General features: G+C 42.7%; 3 protein-coding genes across 3 annotated transcripts; 1 reads left to right on the top strand and 2 right to left on the bottom strand.

The window, feature by feature from the left end:
- Positions 1–1,851: 1,851 nt before the first annotated feature.
- Positions 1,852–3,374, bottom strand: LOC124636372. Its single transcript, XM_047172443.1, has one exon. The coding sequence runs from the start codon at positions 2,883–2,885 to the stop codon at positions 1,905–1,907; it is 981 nt and encodes a 326-aa protein (XP_047028399.1). The 5' UTR covers positions 2,886–3,374; the 3' UTR covers positions 1,852–1,904.
- A 333-nt stretch (positions 3,375–3,707) lies between these two features.
- Positions 3,708–5,108, top strand: LOC124636305 (bolA-like protein 3). The gene is made up of 3 exons (XM_047172344.1): positions 3,708–3,923; positions 3,996–4,157; positions 4,819–5,108. Exons 1-3 carry the CDS (start codon positions 3,876–3,878, stop codon positions 4,957–4,959), a joined length of 351 nt encoding a protein of 116 aa, XP_047028300.1. The 5' UTR covers positions 3,708–3,875; the 3' UTR covers positions 4,960–5,108.
- Positions 5,109–6,142: 1,034 nt separating this feature from the next.
- On the bottom strand, positions 6,143–14,415 carry LOC124636521 (DNA repair protein XRCC1). The gene is made up of 8 exons (XM_047172641.1): positions 14,243–14,415; positions 13,815–13,925; positions 13,166–13,252; positions 12,746–13,079; positions 12,226–12,678; positions 7,027–7,180; positions 6,723–6,934; positions 6,143–6,616 (listed from the first exon to the last, which is right to left on the bottom strand). The coding sequence occupies exons 1-8, from the start codon at positions 14,291–14,293 to the stop codon at positions 6,165–6,167; spliced, it is 1,854 nt and encodes a 617-aa protein (XP_047028597.1). The 5' UTR covers positions 14,294–14,415; the 3' UTR covers positions 6,143–6,164.
- Between the last annotated feature and the right edge of the window lie 347 nt (positions 14,416–14,762).

Genomic DNA, 14,762 nt, shown 5'->3' with positions numbered 1-14,762 from the left:
GAATCTTCGAAATGGTTGGTAGAATGGATATAGGTCTATAGTTTTTGACACTGTCTCTATCCCCACCCTTATGAATAGGATGTACTAGAGCTATTTTGAAACAGTCTGGGAAGACAGCAGTAGTTATCGCTAGGTTGCAAATATGAGTGATATAGGGCATATTCGCAACCTGTTGTATATTTGTAGCTAGGTCTTTGCCAACATTTACAAAGTAGTGGTTGACTCTGTTTGCTGATGCTAGTTTGTCAGGTTCGAGTTGCTGCAATTCTTTCAGCGGAGGTGATGAAGATTTCGAGTACGTTAGAGTTTTAATTAGATCCCATGTAGCTTTGGAGTTGTTTTTTCTTTTCATAAATTCAGTTTTCTCATAGCGTATTTTCAGCTTCCGGAGCAAAGAATTACAGAAATTGCGATAGCGAGAATACGTTACTTTAAGTATAGGGTTATCCGGATGCGTTTTTAGAGTGAGATGCATTTTATCCCTGTTTCTTATGCAACGAAGTAAGCCCGGCGAGATCCAGGGCTTGATGTTACGGTTCTTACGAGAGACTTTGGAGATTCGGGTGTTCTTGTCAATAATTTGAGTCAATAAAGTTGTTAACATGTCAGCTGCTTCATTAGCGTCATTAGAAAAAAGAATTGGGGAAAAATCAGTACTCTCAATATCATTTTGAATGCTTGAGACATCAACAACTTTGGCCGTGTAGACGGGCTTGGGCTTAGGAACATCCAGGTTAATACTTAGGAATACAGGTAAATGGTCAGTAATAGGTGAGTCAATGACAATGCATGTTCCTGGTTGATTTGTTTTTAGAAGGATATGATCTAAACAGTTATTTACTCGTGTAGGATATAAATGTGCCGGCAGTAAACTATGAGAAGCAGTGAAAGTGAGGTATTCATACGAGTGTCTATCATTATTGTTGGGTTTGATATCAATGTTGATATCACCAACTAAAGCAATATGTTTGAATTTCGCTAGAGGTTTTAAGATAGAATCCAAGCTGTTAAGAAAATTATCCACGTGGACAAAGGAAGGCGATCTATATAATGCTAAGATGCCAACATTATTGTTAATTTTGCAAAGTAGACAATTTGCGTCAGCTATATCAGGTTCAGAAACGATGCAGTGCAATGAAGACCTTATATACATAACCACTCCATCATTCTGGTTTATTGTATTTTTTGAAAAGTGGACATCGTAACCATTCATTTTGGGAATTACAGCGGACTTTAGCCAGCATTCTGTCAATACAAGGATATCACAATCAATTTTTAAGAGATGTAGGAATGCTATAAAGCTGTCGAAGTTCTTGTTTAAGCTGCGGATATTGAGCTGTAGTATGGATAAGTTTCTTTGTGTCTTGGGTATTTTAGTTATGCATTCATTTAATGGTAATTTATAAGATTTTGATACCTGGTAGTCATCTAATTCTGTATCGAGTGCATTAATGTGGTTAGCCATTTATAGAAAATAACTTATTCCAGATTAAAGAGATGCACATATTTAGGCATGGAAAAAGGCTCGAAGGATGATGATAGATGAAGTGGACATGTATCGTGTAGCGGTTATCACTGTTAACCGAAGCGTTCAAGTTAATATACTCTTTTATAATAATTGTGATATACACATGGGTATGATTTGTTATGAATGGTATTGAGAGCGAGAAATTGTGTATGAGTGAAGACTGTAATGAGAGTTTGAGTGTGAGTGGGTTTACGTGTTCGTATTTGGGAATGTGTGCATGTGGTGGGTGGTTGTAGTGGTGTATAGTTTTTAATACAAAAACAAGGAAAACAGTGTTACTAATAAAGAATATACGGGTAATACAACTCATAACAAAGTAGGAGTTAGCTATTGTGAAACATGTATAATAAAACAATAATGTATAGTAGGTTACTAGTCATTGATTAGTTTGTGCTAGATCATGTAGCGTCTGCTCGGATTTGACCCGTATTGGTCTGACTCCCTCTTTCTTCCGCAACAGTATGTTACCGTTTACCGTCCAACAATATTTATATTCATTAAGTTTGGCAAATTCGCGTGCAGCAAAAAATAGTTTTCTTGAGCTGGCCGGGAGGTACTCACTAACATACAGCGGACGGTGGTCTCCAAGAACTCCTATGTTTGCAGTGCTGAGTCTGGACTCTTTTGGTTGCTTGTTGTTATAGCTGCGCACCGAACTTAACAATAGGTTCTTAGTTTCCACAGAGGTAAACTCGGCAACAACCGGTCTGAGGGTACCAGGTTTCCCAGGCAGTCGATAAACGTCGCGGATGTCGCTGGCTTTAAGCGGTAAGTTAACTGCAGCACTCACATGAGCAACAATCTCCGATAGATCCTTAGCATGTTCATTATCTTTGAGTGGTATATTTCGAATCTCGATGCAAGAAGGGCGTGATAATTGTTGCAAATCCTCGACTTTCATCTCTAAAGTTTGTAAACAATCCCTGTAAATTTGTTTTTCTTTTTGTAGTAAATTAATTTGTTTCATCATATCGTCGTATTGGTTATTGATGAAGTTAATCGACTTCTCTATTTCAGTGTTTGCTTTTTGGATGGCTAAATTTTGCGCTTTAAGTTCTGCTACTTCCGAGGACAGTTTAGCGAAGGATGATCTTTGTTCTTGTGAAAACTTTAGAAAATTTGCTTGTTCCTCCGCCCTCCATGAATTGAGCATGTCTAACATTTCCTGCTTGAAATCTAACAGTTCATTAACGGGCGAAGAAGATTGACGTGGGCGTTTATATCGCGAGGTGGAGTTAGCCTTTTCATAGGGGCTGCTTGTCGTAGCCTGAGGAATATCCGAATCCGACATAGACTGGACCAGGCTATTTGCTGTAGACGCAGGAGTAGCCGGGGGAGTGCGCTTCAAGCGAGGCATTTCAAACCGCCAGTCGACCCTCAACCTTAGCCAACAGGAAATAAGAAGCAATAATGCGTGGGCTCAGGGAATCTCGTAGCGGCGCAGCGCGTAGCCGATGCGCAGGATCGTAGGCTCGTAGCAGTCACGCACGCCGTAGCACTCGCGATGACGTCAGCTCGTTGCACTGTTCACACACGGGCACCGCTATTTCGCCACTCGATGCCTAGTTCGGTTGGCTCAGGGCGATAGCGCGCGGCTGCCGATGCACCGGTCACGAGTTCAAATCTACCGCGCTCAAGAGGCAAACCAGGGCGCCACTACTTTAGACACGACAAAACTCTATTTGCTTCACTCTAGGACCGCCCAAAAGGCGGGGCCAGTCCATAAGAACACTTAAGGAGTAAAAAGGAATTAAAATTTTAAAGAACACCCAATCAGATTTCGGCACAAAAGTCAATGAGTCACTGGAGAACACTGTCACTGCACACGACCGTACGGCGTCGCGACGCACGGTGGAATCTATTAAAAGCCTATATTAGTATTTTAAGGTCACAAACTGCGTAAGTTAAAATTTCAATAAAAAACTGTGTTTAATAATCTTAGCAAATTCGGATTTGTCTTACATAGCTTAATCTCATAGTCACCCTATTAGAAAGGGACAGACGGCCTCGGTACTAACTGTTTCACTCGGCTCGTTTTTTGGGTAAAGGTGCGCAGTCCTGTTTACTAATATTATGTCTATGTATGTATACCTATGTCTATGCATATAATACAAATGTATTATTACACTCTGTGGTCATTTCCACAGAGTACTTTATTTATTATTATACTCTGTGGTCATTTCACTGTCTGTCAAACTTCTCTTTCTCTATAGATAGGAAAAATAAAGAATACTAAACTTAATGTTACTTAAAAGCAACGACTAACATTAAAATGCCTGAACCTAAAGTTCTTACCCAAAATTAATAGTTATTAGAAATTCCTATATTGTTGATATATCAAAACAAAATGTTTCGTAACTTGGTTAGAATTTTAGAACCTATAAAGTTTCAACTGGTAAGTGTTTCAGGTATTAGCCGGTATTAGTCCGCAAAGTATGGGGGCAATACGATAATGAGTGTTATTAAGTCTTGCAGAGCGCGAGCGGGCGCCGCGGACGGCGGCAGCGCGTACGAGCGCAACAGCGTGTCCAAGGAGCGGCAGCTGTCGGAGAGCCTGAAGCGCGCGCTGCCCGGCATCACGTACGTCAGCGTCGAGGACATCTCGGGCGGCTGTGGCGCTATGTACGAGGTGCGCATCTAATCAACTACACACAGCCAGCATGTCAACCTACCACTATCTGTACCAATCGAACCTTTACTGTTGTGATAAGATTGGAAATCGATTGAAGAAATTTGACCAATTGATGTAAGTTGATGTGCTGTCGTCTATACCTACGAATTATTTCCTTCTCTTGAGTACAGTGGTCTTTCTTGTTTAAGGCCTCCGGTTTTATACTGTTCAGAAGGCCTCCACATACAAGAAACACAATGTAGGCTAATGAGATCAGACAGATTAATTAGGTGCCAGTTTTATTTGGTACCTACCTAGCTTCCATCGATATCCTGATGGAACTACTTTTAACATCTGGATGACAAAAACCTATATTATTCAATCATATGAGCCACACTAGCTTCTGCCAGCAGTTTCACCCTCATCCCGTGGGAACCTCTGCATGGACCCAGATAAAAATAGCTTATAGCCTTCCTCGATGAATGGGCTATCGAACTCTAAAATAATTTTTCAAATGGGACCAGTAGTTCCCACGATTAGGGCGTCAAACAAACAAACTCTTCAGCTCTATAATATTAGTGTAGATAACTGCAATTATTCTACAAAATCCATTTAACCAAAAAAGTATAAAACATTCCCAAATAATATGCTCTGTTATAATATCAGTTGTTTGTTTTAGGTAAATGTGGAAGCCAAGGAATTTGTTGGTTTATCCCGAGTCAAACAGCATCGCTTGGTCACTGAGACTTTGAAGAGTGAAATAGCCGAGATGCATGGCATCCGCATACACACCAATACGCCTGGATCTGGTGATAAATAACCAAAGGATGATATTTATTGTAAATAGTTCAAGTATATGGAAACAATGTTTTCAGTGTTGATAGTTAATAGTTACCAGTAATGTGTTGTTATACTTTGATTTGAAACAATATTTTTTTTCATTAGAATAGATTATGCATAATTAAAGCAGAACTTGTTTTATTTATATTTCAATAGGCAAGCCATATAAAAAAAGTCAAGTATTGTACATACTTGCCATCATGAGAATAAACAGCCCCTTGACTCTTTGCATAGTATGAGCGGGGCAGAGAGGAGCTTAGCAGTGCACAAAATGACTAATCACTATTCTCGAAATCTTTGCTACACTTCAATGGCAACAGCACGAGCGGTGCAGAGGACAATGAGCATTGGGGTGTGGCTTCCCTGGCAATTAAACAACTTTTTTTTCTCTTGAATTGTATAGATTTGCAATTTACCATTGCATTATGCAACTGGCATTATATATCTTTATCAGCTTACTATTATTATGTAATAGAAAGTTTGTGAACATTGTACTTTTTAAAGAGTGTTTATGGAGCGTCTTGCCGGCTCTTGAGACCAACTTTTTGGAACCGTGCAACTAGTGTGACGTTTCATAGGAGCCTTCAAAAGTCGATTTGAAATGAAAACATTTGAATTTGATGCTACGGTCACACGCGCTTGCGTGCAGGCGGCTTGCCTGGCGGGCTGCGCGGCATGCCGGCGGCCATTCAAGCTGTTTACACGCACGCCGTCGTGTCAGTCAGTGCAAGAATGGCGAGCAGCGAGGATCTCGGTGTTGTTGCTGCCATGACCTTTGGCTTATTTTTATTGGAAATTGAAACAAAATGATGAACGACGTTGACCATTCCGCCATGTTGTAATCTCCGACCGTAGGGACTTTCTTAGCAACGTTGAATGAAGATCCACTCGTCAGGAGAGACTGACTGCCCGCGCGCGTGTAAACAGTCGCTGCTCGCACATTCATCGCGGCATTCACGTTCACAGGCACGTTCACGGGCTCGGGCGTGAATGTAGAATTGAAAGCGCGTGTGTGAACGTAGCATAAACGTGCTATAAAGAGTAGGTCGAAAGATCTATGTCAGAACCACCTACAAAACGGTCCGATCATGTATCTTGTTAAAAGTCTGACTTATGTTCAGCCGGAAACGCACAATTATTGTGTCCCAAAAAAATTATGATACTGTTATGAAAGTATTTTATTTGTTATGTACCGGCGCGGTCGTCAGCCGGCAGCAGCGCCCGCGCCGACACGCACCGCGCGAGCCACCGCGCCGACACCCGCGCCCCCCCCGCCCCCGCCGGCACCGCCCCCGCGCCCGCGCCGCGCACCACGTAGTCCGCCGCGCGGCCCGCCGCCACGTCCCGCGCCGCCAGCAGCAGCCCCCCGTGCGCGCGCACGTAGCGCGCCAGGCGGCGCTGCGGCGCGGGCGCGGCGCACACGAGGAAGCGGCGCGCCGCGAACATGTCGGGCAGCGCGCCGCCCGCCGCCCCGCCCGGCGCCGCCGCCTCCTCGTCGGTGCTGGCGTCGTAGGACTCCGACTCCGCTCCGTCGCTGTCGGCGCGTGCTTCTGTACTTTTGTCCGGTTTTGATTCAGTGAGTCGGCGCGTTTTCTGATCTTGAAGTACTTTTTCTATTTCGTCGTCCGTGTCTTCCGCTGCAATGATTTGACAGTTAAGAACTGCAGATGAAAGTGATGGATAAAGGTGAGCAATCGGAGATGCATGTAATAATCATAATATTATATGAAACAATATATGTACCAGAATCGTGTTCTGAACATGTCGCTGGTGGGTCGTCGAGTAGGTCCTCGGCCGTGGGTGCGGTGCGGTGCTGCGGCTCGGTGGCGTACCAGGTCCAGGGCAGCAGGCGGCGGCGCCGCACACACTCGTGCAGCCAGTCGGCGGTGGCGACGGGCACGGCGCCGCCCGCCGCTCGCACCGCGCGCAACTTCGGCGTGTTGGGGAACGCGCATCTGATAATAAATAAAATAGTCTTTCATCTGGCAGCCAGCCGGGAAGTCTACCGGGCAACCGGGCGGGCCGGCGGCGGGCACGAGCAACTCACATGAGGTGCGTGCAGCCGGGCCCCCAGTCGGGGCGCAGGCGGGCCCCCAGCGCCAGCGCGGCGCGGCGCACGTGGGCCCGCGCGGGGTTGGCGTAGCCCGACAGCACGAGCACGGCGCCGCGCAGCAGCTCGTGCGGCGGCGGCTCGCTGTCGCCTGCACACGACGTCGGATCGAACTAGGTCTTTTGAACACGTTTTCTTTAGGTTGTAACTAGTAACCAGTATGTCACTACTTAGACGTACACGTATAATAGGCGACAAGCCCCATTCATACCCGTCTTCCTTGACGCACACGTCCAGTTACAGTTAGAGACACAAACACAATGTTTCGTGATGGACAAAGTAAACTTTGGCCACCACTCACCACTTCCGATGTGTTATCACTGGGAAGAAAAAGTGGCACAACAAACTCCAGAGCATATATCGGGTGTGTAGTTCATAATCACATTAAATGAAATGCGTTAATATACTGGTTAATATATGTCCATTAACACATAGAAAAAAGCAAAATACGTAAAAATAATAAAAAATAATTTTTCAAACAAAGTAAATAGAATAAAAATGTGCGAAAATGGGTATTTATTCACAAAATATTTACATTAATTGAAAAAAATAAAAATAAAATAAACTTATATATATACAACTTAAAACTAATACAGTGCATCAAAAAATTGCTCCTCATCGCTGTCACTGGGTAATGTACCCAAAAGACTGGCAGCATTGCCACGTTGGATGGCAATGCTCAACCTCTGTGCGAAATAAAAGCCAGCCTTTGGGTCCGGGGAAGTGTCAACCAGGCGCTGGGAAATATCCCTGGCAAGAAGGTGGGCGCTCGGACCCCACGGCCCTAGAGTTTCAACCCCAAACGGCTCAAACATGTAATTGCCTATAAGGTTACTATATTTGCGCCGCTTGAGGTTCTCTGCTTGTGCAGCGACGGAGCCAGCACAACATGCAGTTCCGGGAAGGTGAGATGGCGCAAGAGTGTCGACGCATGTCGCGTCCCACACTAAAGTCCTACCCACCTTCCACGGAAATAGCGACATGCCGTCTGGTCTCTTGCCATCGTCGCGCGCCAAGCCATTTGGTTCGAGTACGGCTGGCACGCCGACGGCAACAAGAGCGCGACGGATCACGTCGTTTATGTTGGCATGTCGTGGTATGCGGCCGGCACTCCGGCTGCATGACAGGCCGTGGTGACCGAGGATGTTGACAGCTTCCCCGCAGTGGCAGCGATGAGGAGAGCAGCATGGAGCACCTAGTCGGAGGCAAACGGCGAGTCTGAAGGTGGTGTCATCAAACATGGTGCGTGCAAAAATTAGAACACCATATAAAAGTCAGTCATTACAAACAACTGTAATTATCCCTTGAAAACTGACAGCTGTCAACTGATCAAAACATTCGATACTCCTAACTTTATCTCTGCTTTACACATGATGTTGTATAAAAACGAAAAAGACTCCTGTGGCTAAACCACTGAATGGATTAGGTTATTTTTTTTACAATTCGCCATAGAATATCATAAAGTATATGCGATAGAATTTAATGTGATTGTGAACGACACACCCGATATAACTATTAAACGATATGTTTTTACACGCTTTTTATTAGCTTCACCTGTATGTTTGTATGTTTGTAGGTTTGTAACCGACTTCTTTGGGCGCGATTTTGACCCACTGTAAACGGCCAGATTTCGTTCAAACTTTGTAGATTTATTGAGGACCGATGACAATACACTAATTTGATAAAATTATTTCATTTTTAACCGACTTCCCAAAAAGGAGGAGGTTACACATACACATCGATTACTCCGAGGTTTATAGACCGATCTACGCGATTCTTTTTTTGTTCGACTCGGAATAGCTGCCAGTTGGACCCATAGTCATCAGATCAGGATCTGATGATGGAAACCCTGAGAAATCGAGGGCAACCTTCGAAAGTTGTAGGCATACATAAGATAAAAACTTGACACTCAGGTGTACGCCTAAAAGCACTATTCAACTGTGAAGATTTGGAGCTGACCTGATGATGGAGACCAGAGAGGGTCGAGGGAACTCGACAACTGAATATGTAAACTACCTCGTGTTTGGGCTTAAATTATTTGTATTGACAAGATCTTTGCAACAGTGAAGGTTTGGAGCTGACCTGATGATGGAGACCAGAGAAAGTCGAGGGAACTCGACAACTGAATATGTAAACTACCTCGTGTTTGGGCTTAAATTATTTGTATTGACAAGACCTTTGCAACAGTGAAGGTTTGGAGCTGACCTGATGATGGAGACCAGAGAAAGTCGAGGGAACTCGACAACTGAATATGTAAAATACCTCGTTTGGACTTATATTCTTTGTATTGATGAGAACTTCCCACTTGTATGGATAGTGACAACTATTCGTATCACTGAAAAGCTTTAAATAAAAAACTTTTTTACAAAAAAATTAAACCGGCTTCCCAAAACACTAAAAAGCAAAAAAAATACTAATTTTAGGTACATCGGCCTAGAAGTCGGTGGCAAAATTAACTTAGTAACATCCATTAGACACCGACTTGTAGGCTTTTCAATTTGCAAAATATGATTTTTGCTAATTTATATAATTTTTATCTATAAGGTAAGAAAATTAATTAAAATTTTCTATAATTTTTCTCTACAGTCGATAAGGCAGGACTCGATGTTAATTTTTATTTCCAATAATTATCTTTAGCCGTTTTCTCTAATATTGACAAATTTTATACTAAAGAGAATTTTAATTCTACAAAACAAAAAATAGTTTTAAAACAAACTAAAAACTAGAAAATAAATAATAGTTTAAAAAAACTAAAAAACATGCTTTTTATAGAAAACCGAACTAAAAAATAGAAAATAAATTTTAATGAATTTAAATTAAGAAAATAGTGTTAAAAATTTCAATGAATATAAATTAATAATAGAGTGAATACAAAAAAAAATATTTAAAAAAAGCGTGGGGTGCTTTTTAAGGTATTATCGAAATGAAAATCACTCTACTCATATCTGTCAATAAAATATTTATAACTATTGACACCATGCACCCCACGCTTTTTTTAAATATTTTTTTTTGTATTCACTCTATTATTAATTTATATTCATTGAAATTTTTAACACTATTTTCTTAATTTAAATTCATTAAAATTTATTTTCTATTTTTTAGTTCGGTTTTCTATAAAAAGCGTGTTTTTTAGTTTTTTTAAACTATTTATTTATTTACTCCATGGTCAGAGGTGGGTTAGACTGGCATTATGAATGCAGATAGTAATCATGATGAACGTTCCAACAGTTAAGAGTCCTTCGTGTTCGGGCTTATTTATTTATTTACCTTATTCATATTGAAGAGAATGTTAAACTAACATATGGTAACCATTGTGGATGTGAAGTGCAATCATGTTATGATACATGAATATCTATACATATAATAAATCTGTAAAAAAACTGTGTCTGTACATTGAATATATTAAAAAAAAAATAATTGGGTGGGGTTTAGAAACAGTAATAGAGCACAAATCCAAAAAAAAAAAATTGTCTGTTTGTCTGTATGTCTGTTTGTTTGTACACGCTAATCTTCGGAACTACTGGACGGATTTCAATTATTTTTTCTTTGTTGTATCGGTATAACGTCGGGGCAACATATAGGCTATAATTTATCTTCGAAACTTGAAGACCTGGTGCAGGACACCAACAGATCAACAAAACTATAAGAGATACAAAAATGGTGCCATGGCAAAAATTGATCCACGTAATGAGCATTTTCGGTTGAGAGAATAAATTTGAAGATCTGGAACACCTGATGTGGAACCCCAAGAGCCCAGCTACACTGTAGCATATACGGGTATGACGTTTTAGCAAAAGTTGTTCTATCTGATAAGCACTCTCTGCTGACTTATAAAAAATTAAGATCTAAAACACATCAGCCTGCAATTTGCTCCGAGGAAATCTCATTGGATCGCGAAGCGCGCTTCCGTCATTGGCATATTTACGCATCTACATCCATATCTCTAGAGAACTTCTCAAGTAAAGAATATGCCACTCATTGTCTCGCGAGTCGGAGACGTTCACTGATATAAAATAAGCATGGTGAATCAAATAAAGTAATAGTCCGTCTTTTAGTAACCCTAAAATAATGGAAAGGTATTTTTTATTTTCTTTCACAAACAAAAAACAACGAAGATACAAAACGCTTGAATTTTGTGTTAAGTCACTTCTTAGTACAAATTTTACATAGACGTGACATCACGAGCCCCCACTCTCCGACTTTGTTGCGTTAAATCTCATTGTTATTATTGTTATTACCTCAAGAGCCTTTTCCCCAACTACGTTAAGGGCGGCTTCGATGCAACTGAGTACCAGTGTTTTACAAGAAACGACTGCCTATCTGACCTCCACAACCCGGTTACCCGCTCAACCCAGTACCTCTTGGTAAAACTGGTCACACTTACTGGCTTCTGACTGCCCATAACGACTGCCAAGGATGTTCAATGACAGCCGGGACACACTAGAAAAGAGAGCTCCTCCAAAAACCGGTCATTGGTGGCCAAAATATTCTTAGAAAGTACATACGAACTAAGAAAAGTTGCATTGGCAAGTACTTGCCAGACCTGGAATCGCAGTCACACACTCATGCTTGAGAGATTGGTTCTCTAAACACTAGGTCACCACTACTTTGTTATTTAAGGGTCCGTTCAGAAAAAACACTTAAATGCGGACTAATTAGAATCACTACTTTTATCCCTATGGTCACGCCTATTGCGCTTTAGTTCTTAGCGTTTTGTTGAGTCTGCTGTGCTTTTGCCGTTGACGTACAAAAGTTAAATATATGGAACGTTTCGAATGATTTTGCGTATTCTGTTGTTTTCCCGTCAACGGGCCCTTTAAATTCAACATCACACGATCCAGATCTTTAATTTTGCTGACCCCGCAGTCGCTGGCATAAGGGACAGGATCCGCGTACGAAGTCGCGGGCAGAAGCTAGTAGATAATAACTAGCTTCTGCCAGCGGTTTCACCCGCATCCCGTGGGAACTACTTCCCTTACCGGGATAAAAAGTAAATTCCTCCTTCCTCGATAAATGGGCTATCTAACACTGAAAGAAATTTTCAAATCGGACCAGTAGTTCCTGAGATTAGCGCGTTCAAACAAACAAACAAACTCTTCAGCTTTATAATATTAGTATAGATTACAATCATTGTACCTGTTTGTTCCTGGCTGTCGGATCTCCTGCGTTTCTTTGCCTGACTATCGTTTTTGTCACAATTTGTTTTTGTTGTCCATTTACTATCTAAAGCACCTGTGGATGTCTCAATAGTTTCATCTGGATCGCTCAGCTTCTTTCTAGCAGGCAGCGAGCGGTTGTCACCGGCCGATCGCGCGGCCATAGAGTCACGTAGTGACCGCGCGGGTGACGGCCGGTCTTCTCGGTGTGACGGCGCGGGCGCGGAGGCGTCGAAGTGCTTGGACCGCGCGGGCGGCTGGCGGTCAGCGAGGTCGTACAGCAGCGAGTCGCGGTCGCGGGCAGTGCCGCCCTCGGCGCCCGGCCCGCCCGAGCGCTTCACCGCTGGCTTGCTGATGTGAGCTTTCATGAGTTTGGTTGATGAATCTGAGATATTTTTCAGTGCTTGAGATGTTGCTTGCCTTATTTGAGCACCTGAAAACGATCAGCACTAAGGACCAGTATCGAAGGTGCAATAATAATAAATAGTTGGTAAACATACCAGTGTCGTTTGCAGGCAGTTGTGCGCGTGCGCAATGTTGCGCGAACAGCTCGCCGGGCCGGAAGTCGTCATCGTCTGACGACGAGTAGGTGTCGAGCGCCAGCACGCGCGGCGGCACCGCGCTGCCCGCCGCAGCCTCGCTCTCGTCCACGTGCACGAACGACAAGCCGAACTGGCAGTGCTTGGCGTAGGGCTGCGAGCACACGAGGCGCAGACGGTCCCAGCGCTGCAGGCGGGCGGGGCCGAGCTGGTCGCGGAAGGAGCGCACGCGCGGCACGGGCGCGGCGCCGCGCGACTCCTCGCGCGACACGAACACGCTGCTCGGCACCAGCACCTGGGCCGCTAATTGTGTAGCCACATAGCTCTCTGGGAATATTGCGTCTGCATTGTCACAACACAACACTGGCTTAGAGATGGTACCTGGAATGGTTCGCTGGGCGTCTCGGACCGGCCGACCAGCACCTCCACCAGGGCAGCATGGTAGGCACCAACGTGAACTGCTGATATCTGCACACAACAGATACTTTGTAGTACCGCAAACAATATTGTTCTCATTTTTTACACTTAAGGCCAATTTTTCAATCTGAGGAATATGTTATTATTTGTTACTGTTATGTAGTCCGTCCCCGTGGGGGTCATCGACCACAACCCTCCAGAGGTAAATGTGTTATAATAAATGGACATAGTTATGCAGAAACGTTCCAACCCACTGCAAGTTGAATTTGAGATATAAGCATTTACGCGTTTCAATTGTATTCTTTTTTATTCTAACTAGTAAAGGTATATACTGGTTTTATTGTTGAATTATATTGAGTTTAAGTAACCATATGCTAAATTTTAGGCAGTTCAATCACAATAACTCGATTTCGGGTGACTTGTGGGTTGGAACGTTTCTGCATAACTACGTCCAAATTAAAATTATATTATTTAGAAATTATTTTATATATGTAATTGGAAGTTAAATTATCTATATCGTATTTAGTTATAATATTATTATGTAGTCCTTCTAGTTAGCAAAATGAAACAGAACAAAACAACATAAACTATGAGTGCAGTGAGCACAAGTCACCTGGACAGCTCTGGGCATCTGCAGCACCACGGAGCAGGTGGTCTGTCCCTTCGCACACAGCCACTTCTTCTTGCTGACCTCGCGGAGCAGCAGGTTGCTGGCCGGGTGCTCCTGCAACACAACACATGCACTTCTTCCACAGGCCTGCAGACCAGCTCGTCAGCCTAGTGTGTCTGGCATTACACAATACAAAACTATTGGATGTAATTGTTTGACAATATAGCGTTACCCCAAAAGGCTCTCGCTGTTTTAAATTACACACTCAAGGTACTCAGATGTCTCAGCAATATAGATTTTACAAACAATAAGGATAGCCAACTAAGTATGAGGGGTCTATCCGGCGAGGCCGAGCTAGTTGTTTCCTACGGTTAAGTTGCCTTCCGATGTGCAATGTTTATTGTTTACAATTTAAATAGCCGGCTACTCACGGGATCCTCGCTGCTGAAACTGACAACATAATCTATTTTCACTCGCGGCATTTTGTGCTCGGTCACATTTGATGTCTCAGAATGTATACAAAAGCTTTAAGGCCCGTTTTTGTATGACAAAATACAAATAATTCCCAAATTCGCAATACCACCTGTTATAACTGACATTTTATATTTTGACTTTGATAGCTAGGACAAAGGCTGTGTTCCGAATTATATCTTGGTTACTTCATGAATCGAATCTAAATATTATGTATTTCGTTTCTCGTCAAGTGAGTAGGAATTTTGGAGTAATGGGAAAACTCATAGTAATTTATAGTAAATTCATAGTAGTTTTTATTAGTCATAGTAGTTTATGGTTGTTGTTCCCTTCTTCGTTAAAATGCGAAGTCGCTTCACTAAAATTTCCATATCAATCGGCTCTAGCCAATGGTTGTCTGTAAGATATTGCTTTTTAGCGATAAGAACAAGCCTAACCTAAGCCTACTGTACTTACTGAATTTTGTTTGTTATGTCCTTC

The sequence above is a fragment of the Helicoverpa zea genome, chromosome 14, assembly GCF_022581195.2.
Source record: "Helicoverpa zea isolate HzStark_Cry1AcR chromosome 14, ilHelZeax1.1, whole genome shotgun sequence".
NCBI lineage: Eukaryota > Metazoa > Arthropoda > Insecta > Lepidoptera > Noctuidae > Helicoverpa > Helicoverpa zea.
Note: the sequence above shows the minus strand (reverse complement) of the source record. Positions and strands in the feature narration are given on the sequence as shown.

Excerpts from the sequence above, each read along its gene's own strand:
- LOC124636521 (XM_047172641.1), bottom strand. The coding sequence starts at position 14,293 with ATGCCGCGAGTGAAAATAGATTATGTTGTCAGTTTCAGCAGCGAGGAT. Across the intron at positions 13,926-14,242 it reads GTTTCAGCAGCGAGGATCCC|GAGCACCCGGCCAGCAACCT; the intron begins GTGAGTAGCCGG and ends GTTGTGTTGCAG. Across the intron at positions 13,253-13,814 it reads AGATGCCCAGAGCTGTCCAG|ATATCAGCAGTTCACGTTGG; the intron begins GTGACTTGTGCT and ends TGTTGTGTGCAG.
- LOC124636372 (XM_047172443.1), bottom strand. The coding sequence starts at position 2,885 with ATGCCTCGCTTGAAGCGCACTCCCCCGGCTACTCCTGCGTCTACAGCA.
- LOC124636305 (XM_047172344.1), top strand. The coding sequence starts at position 3,876 with ATGTTTCGTAACTTGGTTAGAATTTTAGAACCTATAAAGTTTCAACTG. Across the intron at positions 3,924-3,995 it reads AACCTATAAAGTTTCAACTG|TCTTGCAGAGCGCGAGCGGG; the intron begins GTAAGTGTTTCA and ends AGTGTTATTAAG. Across the intron at positions 4,158-4,818 it reads GCTGTGGCGCTATGTACGAG|GTAAATGTGGAAGCCAAGGA; the intron begins GTGCGCATCTAA and ends TGTTTGTTTTAG.